This window comes from Toxotes jaculatrix, chromosome 11, assembly GCF_017976425.1.
Source record: "Toxotes jaculatrix isolate fToxJac2 chromosome 11, fToxJac2.pri, whole genome shotgun sequence".
In the NCBI taxonomy this organism is placed as follows: Eukaryota; Metazoa; Chordata; class Actinopteri; family Toxotidae; genus Toxotes; species Toxotes jaculatrix.
In genome coordinates, this window is record NC_054404.1 from 6,721,613 (window position 1) to 6,736,836 (window position 15,224).

Here is a 15,224-nt window from a genome sequence, read left to right on the forward strand (position 1 = left end):
TGGCTCAATACAACAGACTGAGTGTATACTACTACTACTTATATTCTCTTTACTGTTATTGCCCTAATAATGCAGATGTTGTCAAATGTGTCTGTGTTTGTTAGGATGTGATCGTTTTGGTGGACAAAGACCAAGTGCCCAGTGGTCAGTCTGTGTCACCTGTGGACAAGGGCCAAGTGTCCAGTGGTCAGTCTGTGTCACCTGTTGGTGTAAGTTGGGCAGTGTTATGAAAAAAAAATATACAAAACATTCAAAGTGCAATGAGATGCAAGAAAATTGATATTTATGTTTGGAAAATTTGTGTTAGTTGAACTTGTGTGTTTTTGGTCATGTACACGTGTTTCACACTGCTCTGTTTCCATCAGGGAATAGAGGGTAAGGTGGTGGCGCTCGAGAAGAAATTAGCTGAACTGAAAGCAGAGAACAAACCATTTGACTCCACTCTCAGAAGAACAGTCCAGGCTCTCTGTGTTGAGGAGGTAGGATTTGTTTGGATAACGCAGTCTCAAAAAACTTCCTCTTCGTCTCGAAATTAGTTGCTTTGTCTGCGTGTTTACTCCTGAGATGTGTCTTTTTGTTGTCTGATCAGAACCTGCAGCGCGCCCTTGAGCTGAAGCAGCAGCACGAGGAGGAGATGACGGTCGGCGGCTACGCCTCTCTCATCAACCTGTGCTGTCGCCACGACAATGTGGAGGAGGCGCTCAACCTGAAGCGAGAACTGTGAGTGGAGCTGGAAACACACACACAAATACTCTAAATGCACACAAGGCAGTGCTCTGACCAGTAGCAGGCCATTAAAGTTTAACTTGAGTGGTATTAGGGGAGACATTAATGCAGGGACCAGCCCTGGCTGGAACACAGGAAACTCTCCCGTCTTCCTCCCTTGTTTCTTTCTCATCACTCACCACCTGGTTTCAGCATCAGACTGAACTCCCAACAGGAGAACGTAGAATAGATGAGTTGCATTACTGTAAGTGGAATACATTAATCTAGTCTCTCACCCTCTCTGTCTCTGTCTTTAGAGAACGCAAGGACTCATCAGCAGTGCTGGACGCCACTAAATACATCGCACTGGTGAAGGCGCTCTCAAAGAATGACAAAGTGGAGGGTAGGTTCCTCTAGGGCTGCAGCAAATTATTAGTTTCCCTGTTTGTTAGTCAGCCATTTTTTTGATTAATCATTATAAGAAAAAAAAACTTAACTTCGTCTTTTTTGCCAACCAACTGTTCAAAACCCAAAGATGTTATCAATCTTGCTAAACAGATGGAAAACAAATAATTGTTTCTCAGAATTGTTCTTAATTTTGTGTCTATTTATTAATTGACTAATCCTACGAGTGCTTAGTTCCTCACTACTTTTTCTCTGACAGTAAGCTGGATCAAAGGAGATCAGGCTTGAACTTAAAAAGGCCTACAGATGTGTGTGTGTGTGTGTGTGTGTGTGTGTGTGTGCGCGCGCGTGCGACCAACTCTGTCAAAATCTGTCTTTCTCTTTCTCCCTCCCTCAAACCACATTAGCCAGCCATTTCCAGAATGCTACGGTGGGTTTCCTTCAGCCCATCGAAGACCCAATTACCATCAGTTTTGCCTCTCTGCTTTTTGCACACAATGACAGGAAAAATGTTTCCCTTGTCTGTCCTCGCCTCTCCTCCCCTTCTTCGCTCTCTCTCTGTCTTCATCTCTGTCTCTCTATCTGACCCTCTCTCCCCTGTTCTGTCTCCAAGCGTGTCATTCCCCTCCCCATACACACACACACACACACACACACACACACCCGTGTCAGTGAGAAATGAGAGAGGGGGAAAATTACAGGACTGTGTGTATTTTTCCAGAATTATTGAAATCTGCCTTGATGCTAATGGCAGATCATGTCTGCCGAAGTGCTTGAGCCTTACACACACACACACACACACACACACACACACACACACAGCGACACGCAAATTTGCATGTGAATTCAAGCAAAAGGCATTTTGTGGGCTCAACGGTTGGTGTGTCCATCTGTGTGTGTGTCGGGGTGTGTATAGGCAGCGTTAACGCACTTGCCATTAGCCAGAGTGTGCATATGGAGGGGACGCTTGTCAGCCACATTAGCACACATGGCTAACCTTGATGTTAGCCTGTCCCCACCCAGACGCTGGTCCGCCTGGCTCCCTGCACACACCAGGCCCAGCTGAAGATCATGTCTCCTGGCGTCTTGCTTTATTTCTCACCCACTCTAATGGCTTTGTTGTTTTTGCCCTTGATTCAGAGCATCCCGACCCACCACTCCTGGCAAAACAACTTTGTTTTTACTGCTTTTCTTCCTTTTTACTTTATCCTTATGTCACCTCGCTTCCACCTTTTACAGGTAATTTAGACAAGATATATTAAACCAACACCTTCCGTGTTAGCCATAAATGTAAAACAAAGACAAAAATCTAAATGCATATACATCTATACAGTAAGGCCATTCACACACGCACACACACACACACGTACTGACCGGCAAGTATTGACAACAACAGAAACATTACATAAAACAGTTGAAAACTGTGTATTTATAAAGAGATTATATGTCTTCCCTCAGGGTTCCTTCAGATCATATTATGTACCTGTGAGCTGCGATCTCACCATGTAGCCACATATTAGGTGGCATTCACACCAACATTACCCATATGGGGAAAAAAAAACAACAGCCTCATTCATGCCCCCTAAACATTTATCCCATAGCATCTTTTAATCTATCCATCCTGTGACCCAGTGAACCTGCCATGCATATCAGTATGGGCTTCAGGAGGCTGAACACCCACTTCAATTCCTTCTACTTTTGCTTCTCTTCCTCCATTTTTTAAATACACCTCTCCTCTATCAGCAAGCGTCTCTTTGACCTGCCCTTGCCCCTCTGCTTCCATCTGTCCATCCTCCCGCTTTGGTAAATACAACTTGTTCTGGCTTTTGGTGGTTGTGGACTTGTGTGTCTGTGTGTGTCTGTGTGTGTTTTGGGAAAGAGACATCACTAGCAGTCAAGTCATGGAACATTAGACGAACCATTGGGCTGTGTGATGTTTGTTTACCTGGCCTGTCTGCCTCCCCATCTCTGTGTGTGTGTGTTTTTGTGTGTGTATGAGAGAGAGAGAGAGAGATCTGGCTCGCTTTGCTGGCCACGATGCTCGGCTGAGCTGATGGATATGCATACTGGCTAAACGGACGGATAAAGGGAAAGATGGGGGAGTGAGGGGCGGGGGGGAGTTTGGACGGTGGACGAAGGGATGTTAGCTAGTGTAGCTCCATTTGGGCAGATCAACTCCAAGCCACTGGTCTCAGTGATTAACGGGTCTGTCAGAATGATGGAGAGAGGTATGGATAGAAGGGGGAGGGTGGGAGACATGGAGAGAGACATAGAGTCAGAGAGCGAGAATAAGTTGCGACTGAACTGATAAACAGTACAGACCTGACAACAGATAAGCTCATTATAGAACAATTGTTTAACGTTGATACCGACGTCTGTGATCAGATTGTTTTTCACCTGAAACCTTTGTTCAGGCATTTTAGTGTTTATATGTTTTCAGTTGTTTGTGCTTTTGTTTAAAAGTGACCAGAGATACTTTTTACTAACCACTTTAGTTTTTCAGTGGGCATCTTTTGAATTTGTTGTCAAATTACAATACAGTAACACAACTGAATCAAATTAACTAACAAAAACTTTTTCTTTTTTTTTGGACTCACCATGTTTGGACTGAACACCCTGTGACAATGTTATCGTCTCTGTCCTGGCCATATAGACACTGTGAGACTTTCTAAACATTTGTCTCCACAGTTGCAGCAAAACGTGCAGCATGAACTGACCTTGACAATGAAATTTCTCGAGGAATGCTTTTAGCCTGAAATGCCAGTACAGTGCTCAATGAAAGTTGTCCTTGGGGGGGTAGGAGCCTTTGACTTTGTGAATGCACACTGTCCTAATGTTGCAGCCCTTTAACATGCCTTCAGTGTTTGCCCTTTTTATTCTTCATCACTCTTGTCAAACCTTCATCCAGCTAACCAAACTTTTGCCTCTGACAAGCTTCACCCCCCCTCCCTCTCCTGTTTAGCAGTACCTCCTCCATTGCCAGTCACCCATACCTCCATCCTTCCTTCCTCTATTTTCCCCTGTCCCATTAAATCTGTGACAGCCTTTGGTTCCCATCGCCATAACAACTGGCACAGAGAGGTGGAGAGATGGAGAGACAGACCGAAATTAGGATGCCAAAGCACTCACCAGTGGCCCTGTCCCTCATCCCACAAGTGTGTGTGTGTGTGTGTTCCCAATGGAGAGTGACACTCCTGTTTTAGGGGTTTTGTTATATTACCAGCTACTCAAATATTAGCATCATTAGACCCACAGTTGTTCACTCTAACTTTATTTGCTTTTCTGCTTTTGCGTCTGCGTTTGCTACAGATTTTCACCAACACAAGGAGCAAGGATTTTTGTGGAGTGAATTTTAAGCAAGGTGCCAGTATTGCCTGCAGTTGGACGACTGGCTTAGCACCCATTATTCAAATATATTCGGAGTCTCTGCATCTCTCCATCTCCTCCTTGCCTCTTGGTCATGCTGTATAGATTAGTATCTGTGGTGGAGAGCGGCTGTATCGCTGTCAGCCCATTAGAAGCTGTCTAAATAGACAGTAAACGCATCTTAATTACCTTACTCTGATACACCACATATGGACACATACACACACACACACTCCCTTTTCACCATTTAGCCCCTGGTGTTGGCCAGATGGGCATGTGGCCCAGTAAAAAGCCCTCCATTACCGGCTGGACTTGACCAAACTGATCCACCCCTCAGCCCGCTTACCGGGGTCTCACTGGGGCCACTGTGAGCCCTTGTCGCCACATACCTATAATTTAGCCCCCCAAGTGCTTTCCACATGGCCACGGCAAAAAGCCGGCCTCCATTGTAGGGGTCTGGTAATTGTAGTCTCGTTTAGAAAACCGCAAGTAGCAATTAGCGCAGAGTTGGCATTATACGGGGTTGGATTTGCATTCCTGCTGGGCGCAAAATGCTGTTTTAATATGGGTTTGTTTTCCCCACATGGAATTAGCTAAAGGGGCCTTTTATCATATTCACACACCCTACTCTTCTCCCAGCCAAGCTCTGCCCACCTCTCGCTTTCTCTCTCCTGATTTCTCTGCATTATCTCTCTTTCTCCTTGTCTTTTGTTCATTTCATTCATCTTTTTGTCTTTACTTCCAAATCACTCTCAGCATCACTTCATCTTTTGCCTGAGAGGCTGAAAGTCTCACACTTTCATGTAACTGAAGCATCACACGCTTTGAGAGTTACAGGAACAAGTGTTACTAATGTGACCATTTCTTCACACTGACACTTTCTGTCTTGATCTTTCTTTTCCTCCATCACAGAGGCGGTGGACATCCTGAAAGAGATGAAAGAGAAGGAGGTGGTGCTGAACGACACACACCTCACCCTGCTCTTCTACATGCTCAACTCTGCAGTGGCCAAAGGCGGCGTCCCGGTCATCCGACGCCTGCAGGACACCATCTTTACCCTCGGTCTGGCCAAGCCCTCCTCCAATCTCTGTTCACCCCTGATTACTGCCTACCTGGAGAGGTACTTACAAATCACAAAATCACTGATCTATACAATCATACACACACAGGCACACACAAATTTTATGTTAAAACATTTATTTGTGTTATATTATGTTTTTATTTCTATGGCCAAAGTTGTCCATTAACCACCCAACAGACTAACTTTTGAATGACTTTGTCAGATTTGTGTTGTCATCTGCCAAATCCAGTTGCCAGGTGTGTCTATGTATGTGTGTCTCAATGAGTCACTCATCCCTCCCTGTGATCATAGCTGAGGTTACATTCTGGGTCAGCGATTCAGACAGAGAGAGGATGTGAAAATTGCTCATTTATGTGTGTGTTTGTGTGTGTGTGTGTGTGTGTGTGTGTGTGTTGTTGTTGGAGCCAGGTTTTGTTTGTTTGAGGATTCACCAGCTGCAACCTCTCCCATGAGCCCCCACCCCTGATCTCCTGAAACACCCACTGCTATACTCCAAGGTCTAAGTGTGTGTGTGCGTGTGTGTGCGTGTGTGTGTGGTGAGAGATGGCCATCGATGCTTCTTCCCATAATGCAAATATGCAAATGAACATTACCAAACGCTGGCTGTGGGGTCACTGGTATTGCCCCACCCCTCAACTCTCTGTTCAGTGTATGTGTGTTATTCTTTGTATGTGTGTGTGTGCGTGTGTGTGTGTGTGTGTTTTATTTGTCAGAGCAGCTTTTAAGTAGATCAGCTCATTAGCATGTTAATTATGTACAGAGCACTAATTGCTGGATTTAACACAGGCACGCAGTGCGCCGTTAGGGGCCCCGCCACTACACACACATGCCCTGCACATGCTTTCATACACACTGTTTACCTCTAGTGTACATGCTGAGGCAAAGGTAGACCTTTGCTGCTCGTACACATACACACACAAGCTCGGGCGCTCACACACACACACACACACACTCTGGTGCTCCCCTGCCGCTGTTTGTTTTGCTGTAAGTCTGGTCTCTGGCACAAACAGAGTTTCCAGGTTCACCCGTTAATCACTGCCTCTGTGAGATTAGCAGGCTAATTTACTTCTGGGTCATCAACAGCAGCCAAAACACAAACACACACACCAGCTTACCGCGGCCCTGTTCACAAATCAAGTGCCAGTTGTATTTCCTCCAAATGATACTGCATTGAACACACACACTAATGAACACAAGTGAACAAGCTAGCTGCTGGTATTCAGCCATCATTTGTCTTGCGTTACTGGCAAATTTGTGTGTTTTTAGCCGGCTGGTTGTCAAGACTCGGAAATTGTCAACAAAACTGATGTGCAGGTAAAGTTTGTTTGACAGGCAGGTCCCCTTTACCTGAACATAGAAAGGATAGTTGTTTGGAGTGCTTAAATTCTTTAAACAATAAACAGAAACAAGTTCTTCTAATTTTCGCTCTTTTTAACAACTATTGATTTAACAGATTCCTCCCAGCAGGAGTCAGATAATGACTGAATGGCTTATCTCTACTCTAAAACATTGGTTTCAGGCACTGAATAGCCTTGAAATTGGTTAGATGAATAACGAGCAAATAAGGTTTCTGTCAGAAAGTCTAGCGTTGTAACTACAGCTTCACAGAGAGAAACTAATCATGATTATGACACTAATAGGCAAGTTTTTTTTTTTTTTTCATTTTCTTTTAGTTTTCATTGGCATCAACAAAATGACATGTAAGGCTGCTATACTCGTAGTTTCATCGTGAAACCATTTTAATCATTTTATAGATCTGTCTCCTGGGAAGATGTGTAAAACATGTGAAATGGTTAAGCATGTGAAGCAGGTTTAACATGTTGTTCCAGCACTGGTTCGGCTAAGCGTTGGGGCAGGTTTGAGTACGACAACACTTGACTTTTGTGCTCCATCTTCTTGCTCTCTTCTTCTCTTGTTATCTTTTATCCTCATCCCTTCGTCTCCACTTTTTCATTCCGTCAGTCAGCGGACAAACAGACAGTCGGGAGGAGGAGGGACGGAGGGGAAGCGATAAAAGAGGACAAAGCAGGCATCACTCCCGCCTGCACCCGTCTCGTTGCTGCGTCAGCGCTAATGACTTAATGAACACTTCTCTGGCAGATTAGCCCTTGACAGCCCATCATATGCACCGCCCCGTTAGCCTTCATGCCCATCCGCTCTGTATTGTGTGTGCTAACCTGCCTCTGTGCTAGCTGGCAGCTAGCTCGGATTGCCACATCCTTATGGAAGTGATTAGCGACAGGAAATGCTAATGAGTCCAACAAAATGAAGAGCTGGCAGGACATGTATGATAAGACAGTGGTGATGGAGGAGGGAGGGTAGAGAGCTGACGAGAGATGACTGGCTCAGAGGAAAATTACCCCGTTCACTCCCACTCTTTTCTGCCATCTTGTATTGTGCGTACATAGAGTTTAAGTGAGGCCTAAGAGAAAAAATGGAAGTCCTAAGCAGATAAATGGAAGCAGCCAGAGGTAAAAAATAGAATTAAAAGAGAAGACAGTCTGAATACAACTCCATTAAGTATTCAAAATGTGATCTTAAAGCTACAGTGAAAAAAAAAAACAGTGAGTGTATTGTGAAAGGTGTTGCACAGAGCGACAAACGCTCAGAGGATTATCACTTGACTCTGCAGTTCAACACAGCCTCTTTTAGCTCGTCATTTTTGGTTTTCTAGCACCCGAATGCCCCTCTCATCAGCCATGCTTCCTGCTGTCTGTACACTACCTGTTAAAGACAATGGAGCATTTAGCAGCAGAAAGCCATATATTTTTCTCAGGAGTTGGTAGAAAGAGCTAAATGGAGAGTGAATAATTTGTCACGTGGCCAGAAAGACCACTTCAAATGAATGATAATGATAATGAAAGTCTTCTGGGTGTGTAAATACTGTAAGCAACGGTTAGCTAAAGTATTTGGCACGTTAGCTTTATAGGGTGAGAATATGTCAAATATTTTGTTGTCAGCTGGTTTGACTGCCCCTGAGTGGCAAAAATAATGAGTGTGTGGGTATGACTGTGTCGGTATTGGCGTGAACATTAGTAAGTGCCATTCTTCAGCACATGTAACAGCGGGCTAGTGGTGTCATGATCACAGTCTCATTTGCGTTTTGACACCTCCCCCCCCCCCTACGCGAGGACAGTGGCTTGATAACAGGCCTGCCCATCTCCTCCGAACAAAATGAGGGGACGGAGAGGGAGAAAAAGAAAGGGGAGTGAGATGAAATGAGCTTCCTTGTCTAATCCTTCAGGTTTCCACCGAGCAAAGCGCTCGTTATTTTTTCAGGACTTAATTGGCTGGAAAGTGGCTGACATGCAAAGTTGGGGACATTAACAGGGCTGTGCGCCGCAGTAAATGGCAATGCAAAGTGACAGTTAAATTGTACCTAGGGGAAATTATCCATCTTTCGACATCCTTAGCTCTTTTTTTGGGTGGATCGGCGGGCGGAGAGGGGGGGGTGGAGAGGAAGGTAGAGGGGGTGTAATTGCAACGCCAGGCCCTTTTTTTTGCCGAGAGTGATGGGGTGTTTTTTTTTTTTTTTTTAAGATGTCTCATTAGGAAGGAGGGATTATAAGTAGGTGTGGAGGAGCTTGATGGAGGACTGAATGAGGTGGACAGATAGAAGGGATGAAACAAATGGGGAGATGGAGTTTTGAAACATCCATCAACATGACTTGGCTGCAATGTGTAGAAATGGCCCCGGTGTGAAAAGCCACGTTCACCACACCACAACAATTAAGGTAATTGTGCATATAAGCCACATTACCTTAATTAAAAAACATTGTTCACTTTTTTTTTTCTTGTCCTCGTCTCATTTTTAGAGTAAATTGCACACCCATGCCTCTCCCCCTCCTCGGTCTCATTCTATCTCCACACTCTTTCTCTCATTTTCAAAAATCTCTTCGTCTCTCTTCTGTGTTGTTCAATCAGACTGTTGTGCAGTTGAACAGCCTCTTGACTGGCGCTGCTGAATAATCTTGTCCCTCTTCATTTCAATTAGCAGACCTCTTTACCTTCCAACCCTAATCACTCTGTTCCTCCTCCCTCCATCGCTCTCTTCTGCTCCTGCCACACAGGAACCGAACTCAAGGTCATACCATTTCCTGTTTTTTTTTTTTTTCGGTTTGTTGGTCTTTTTGGGCATATTTCTCTTATTCGCTTGTCTAATTGATTAGAGGAGAAACCACTTCAGAAATTATACCTGTTCACTCACAGTCTCTGTCTCTCTCACGGTTTGTCTATCTGTCTCTTTCTCGCTCACTTACTCTGCCCCCTACCTCCCCCATGGGTGCCCTATCTGCTTTGACCTCTGTGTGATTGACATGGTAATTACCCAATCAACAGATTGATGGCAGCGCTGTCACAATAGAGGGGATTGAAGTGGTCTCTCTTCCTCCCCCTTCTCTCAGCTTCTCGTTCTTTTTGCTTCCTTTCCCCACCTCTGTCTCCGCACTTCTCTCGTTATCACTCCATCAGGCGCACTCATCCTCTCTCTATGTGCTCTTTTGTTTGTTCGTCCGCTCGGGAGGGATGGGCCGAGTGAGGGTGGGGGGTGCAGGAGGGCAGCCTGAGCAAGAAAAGGATGACATGAGACGAAGGGAGCGAGCTGCTGGTGGTGGTGGGGGGGGCTCTAATGTTGTTGCCATATTTCTTCTAAATTGCTCAGCTGGGGGGCGAGGTCGTCAGAGGGGAGTGAAAGCTGACAGCATGGAATCAAAAGAAAGAGGAGGAAGAAAGGATGGAGGAGAGAGAAGATCAGGAGGAAAGGGAAATGAGAGAAGAGGAAATGAGCGTTTAAAGGGGGCTGGAGAGGACAAAAGAGGAGAAAGAGTGAGAGGAGCCGAGCAGAGAGGGTAAAGATCAGTCGAGTCCTTTTGTCTGTTGCATTGCTTCCCCTCTAAAAGCCTGTCCAGGACTCGCAGACAGGTGTGTGAGAGTGTGCCTGATTGTGTGAGAATGATGTATTGGGGCCAAAAGGCTTCATCACCCACAGTTGTGCTGTCATGAAATCAAAGGCCTGTATTGTTGTGGTGGGTCATAGTGCTTGAATAAGAGGTCACAGGGTTAACACCCCATGATACACTCTCCATTCTCTACCGACACAATACCGTACATGAGTGATTGGACAGACCTGACATCTAACTCGCTCTCTGCTCTCTCTCTCTCTCTCTCTCTCTCTCTCTCTCTCTCTCTCTCTCTCTCTCTCTCTCTCTCTCTGTATTTGTGTGTGTGTGTCTGCATACCTGCAGTGACGACCTGTCCGGAGCTCTAGAGGCAGCACTGGAGTGTCAGAGACACTACGGCCACATGCCTCGCATCCACGACATCCTTGTTGGGCTGGTGGAGAAAGGAGACACCGAACTGCTGCAGAAAGGTTACACACATCCAGCCTGTCATTCTACATTGAATACCTCTGGTTTTAAAACTTTTCTTTGTGCAAAATGATAATTTTAAAGATGTTATTTGAGTTCTTTGCCGGTGATGAAAATAATCATTAGTCTCTGCTGTTCATCCATCAGTTGGTCAGCCATTTTGGCTACGTTACCCAGATCTCTTCATCAAAACCATGATTTTTAAAAATGTTTTGGGGGGCACTTTATGCCTTTCGCTAGAAAATTGACAGTAGAGAGATGTCAGGAAATTCTTCCACAATGACCAAACAGCCTCATTAAAGTTCAGAATACAGAAACAGCCAGCTTCATCAAACTTTCTGTCTCCTGGTTGACATTAACTTTATATTATTCGTATATATATATGTGTGTGTATGCCCGTGCAGTGTTTGCATTAAACATGCACATAACAAGTGCCTGCAATTCTAAGAGTGTAAGAGGACCAGCGAGTGAGAAAGGTTCAGACCAGGGTTATGGTGAAGCACGTAAGCAGATCACGGTTTGAACAGTCTCCCTGTATGTCGACAGCAGCTCGGTGAAAAGGTCAAGTTCAGTGTGCCGCAGGGGCAAGTGGCTCTGGAGTGCGTAAAGGTTGAAACTGTGTAGTGGAGCACCTCTTCACCTACTTGCCTCCCCTTTCACCCACTCCCTCATCCACCCTTCCCTGACCGAGGCCAGCAAGTTAACCAGTGCCAACCAGTGGATCTTGAAATAACAAATGATTCTGTCCAACACCGCCTCATATAAAGTAGAGAGAGATGACTTGTAACGTAAACCTTGAGTCAGCTGTGATATTCTGGCAGCCGCAGAACTATTTTAAAACAAGAAGAGGTCACCAAACATGTTTTTATCCTGGAAATGTCTACAGAAACCTGAGATGAAGAAGAGCAAATTAATTGGTGTTATTAATGAGTCGATGTGGTTCCATCTTGCATCACAGCTTCAGATTAGCATGTGCATGTAAGAAATACTTCCAAAATTTAGTCTGAAACTTGTCTACGTTAGATTTTGACCCGGAGTTAATATCTGAGTCATTACAGTCCAAAATACCAAATCGCACCTCATTGTTCTTTCTGTTGACTTCAGATGGCACAAGTAAAAGGAGAGGGATTATTCTTTCTTCCTCTGCTTTGCTGAATATGCCGGTCCATTTGAATGACTGAAAGTTTGCTCTGTGTGTGTGGGTGTGTGTGTGTATGTGTGGGTGTGTGTGTGTGGGTGTGTGGGTGTGTGGGTGTGTGGTACCTGTTCTGAAGCTGCTGGGCAGAGATAATACATAACGCTGAGCAGAGCGCTTTAGCAAGTTTACCAGGAGAGCTTAGGCTTTCATTCGGGACTTGTGTGTGTTTGTTTGAGAGCAGGCTTGATATGGCTGCTTTGTGCCTGGGACATTGTGCCAAATAATGGAATCAGAAGTAAAGGATGAAGTGTGTGGTGTGTTTGTTCACCTCGCAGTCATTTTTATTCATGACCTTTCTCTGCCCCCCCCTCCATCTGTCTGTCTACCTGTCTATCTTTCTCTTCAGCCATGGACTTTATGAGTCAGGAGCGAGGGGAGATGAACATGCTGTACGATCTGTTCTTTGCCTTCCTGCATACAGGCCGCTACCGTGAGGCTCGTAAGATCATTGAGGTAAACACACACACACACAATACTGCTCACGCTCTGAAATCAGTGTCCTAGTTTTCAAAAAAATGACTTAACACAAGGGGCTTATTTATTAAAGCATGTAGCTGATCGCTGTTATTTCATCAGCTTGAACTGATAGGTCTAAAAAAACCAAATCTTTCCGACTGCGGAGTATGGAGAAGCTTTTGATCAGATCTCTCCTGTTTTATTGTCACTGTATTTAGAGCTTTACAATAAAAACCACCCGTCATTTAAATTGTTTCTGAGTGATATCAAAACAAGTTCAGATGATGAACATTAATAGGGCCCGATTTCACTGGTATGCAAACTCATGTATGAAAGGAAAAGTGTTGTTTGTGTTTGATTTTCCAGGTACGGCCACACTCCTCCAGTGCCATGTGCTGCACTGTGCTAAAACCTGCTTAATTCCCACTTTCCTGTCCCCTTTAACAGAATGAGACATAAGAGCTTTCATGTGTTCAGCTTCCACTTCACTAGCTGCGAAACAGCTGAAGTGAATAGCTCTCGTCTCTTTATTTGAAGCATCTATGGTTTGTTGGTTGACTGCAACTTGCTGCGCCTGATCTCGATAGAAAATTAGATTCTCAATCTTAGATGAGCCACCGATGAAAAATAGTTAAATAACAATCAGGATGACATCTGCTCGAATGTCACGAGCCGCACAGGCCATGCAGGATGGAATTGCCACACTCGATTTGTAGTCGTAGCTCATCCGACCTGAATATTTTATGAATATTTATTATCTTAAGTCCTGCTATAAAACCCTGTAGATTAGTGTGAGAAAAATAGAGAGGCAAAGCAGGCAGATAAGAAGCGATTTTCACGTGGATAGAATGGATGGGCGGTTCAGGGACTGGATAGCAGGACAGAGAGATTGATGATTAAATGAATAGAGGGATGAGCCTGACATCCGAGGAAGGGAAACAAGGCCATTATGTTTTCTGATCAGGATGAGAACAAAATGGAAGAAAAAAATACCTTAACTCCCTCTCTCTGACTCTCTCCCGTGTCCTGTTGTGCACTAAAAGAGGGATTTATCCCTCTTGAGGATTTTCAAACCCTCTTAAATATTACTGACATGCTGTTATTGTGGCTCTCATTCCCCTTCTGCTAGATTGTATGTCTGTTATCCTACTTATAACAAAGAGTCAGCTACATGACAGTGATGTGTGAGATTGGTGATGCCTTGTAAATAGACTACAGATGTACATGCTCACATAATGTCAATGAAAGATGTAGGTTAGAGTGACAAAAGCTCAACCGCGTCACCCCATCTGTTGGGTTTTAGTTTGAGGGTTTGGCTGGTTTGCCACCGACACACGGTGTGAGGTTAAACCAGCAGATCTTTAAATGATACAGCATGGATTTTCACTTGTCAAGACAGCTTTAGAATCCGCATTAAAACTTTAGTTATTGTACGTACTCACACATTCACTGCGACAAGTGGCTTATTTCCCCCTCGATGAGAGCAGTGAGTGAACCAAAACTATAAAGTTTTGGGCCAGAAAACCAAAACAGTGAGACAGAGCCGAGGAGGTGAAGTGCAGGGTCAGGTGATGTTTCTCTGTCGGTACGTCACTACCGCGACCCCTTTCACATTACACATAGGCATTTTATCCATTGTTAACGTAGTAATATTGATTAATGCAGCTTTAAAGCATAATCAGCAGAGTGGTGGTGACCTACTTTCCCCAGAGGTGCCAGTTTAGTGGTTTGCACTCTGTTGGAGCATAATCAGGAAAAAACAAAAAAATGTTACTGAGATGATACATTTCAAAAGCCCAAGCCCACTTAACCTTCGAACTACCTTTAGATCAAAGTCTCTGAACAGAAAGTTCACTTCTGAACTGTCACTTATTATACTTGCATGACGATGGATATAGCACTCAGGTGATATAACTACAATAGGATCATATCTATCACTCAAATATGCAAACACACACCCTCAAACACACAAATGCTTTTTTTCCCCCCGTGAGAGCGTCAAGTGGCAGTCCAGAGTGGTGTCTCTCTTTAGGCTGTGTTTGGTATAATTGGCAGCTGATTAATCACAGCTAATTAAATGTAATGATAGAGAAAGGTGGCCAATTTTGTGCTAAATGGTCATGGTTAGGCAGAGGATTGTCAGGTGGCCAGGCCTATTATTGTGGCACGCGTGTGTGTGTGATGGTCAAGGTTAGGTAGTATTGCTAAAGAGTGGTGAGCCATTATGTGTTTTTGTGTTAGGGAGAGGGGTTTGGCCGTGCGTGTGTGTGCGTGTGTGTGTGTGTGTGTGTGGACTAAGTGGCCATGTGATTAGTGGAATTAGAACATTAGGAATTGAGATGGAGAGGGTTCGTTAAGTGGAGGTGAGATGAGGTCGGGTCTGTCTTTTTTTATTTTTGTGTACTTGTACATAAGGATGAGCGAGAAACCTGTAAAGTTTTAGCACCCAAAGGCCAACCAAGACTCTTAAAGAGGCAAAGTAATGACTGTAATACACTCTGAGGATTGTCCTGATAATCTGACCTGGTTGACATTTTTCCATTATCTCTATATGACAGTGAGAGTGGCTGTGCTGTTTTGTTTTTTTGTTTTTGCTTGTTTCCTCTTTGTGTTCTGTTGATCCACACGTGCGTGTGTAAATTATGTG

At 44.4% G+C, this 15,224-nt stretch overlaps 1 protein-coding gene across 1 annotated transcript in view; it reads left to right on the plus strand.

Annotated features, from left to right (window-relative positions):
* Nucleotides 1-15,224, plus strand: part of lrpprc (leucine-rich pentatricopeptide repeat containing) — a 50,125-nt gene that overhangs the window by 18,033 nt on the left and 16,868 nt on the right. Inside the window, exons 19-25 of the mRNA XM_041049959.1 lie at nucleotides 105-209; nucleotides 366-479; nucleotides 590-720; nucleotides 1,023-1,108; nucleotides 5,389-5,596; nucleotides 10,801-10,925; nucleotides 12,468-12,574. Coding sequence (XP_040905893.1) covers nucleotides 105-209; nucleotides 366-479; nucleotides 590-720; nucleotides 1,023-1,108; nucleotides 5,389-5,596; nucleotides 10,801-10,925; nucleotides 12,468-12,574 — 876 coding nt within the window. The remainder of the gene's footprint in view (nucleotides 1-104; nucleotides 210-365; nucleotides 480-589; nucleotides 721-1,022; nucleotides 1,109-5,388; nucleotides 5,597-10,800; nucleotides 10,926-12,467; nucleotides 12,575-15,224) is intronic.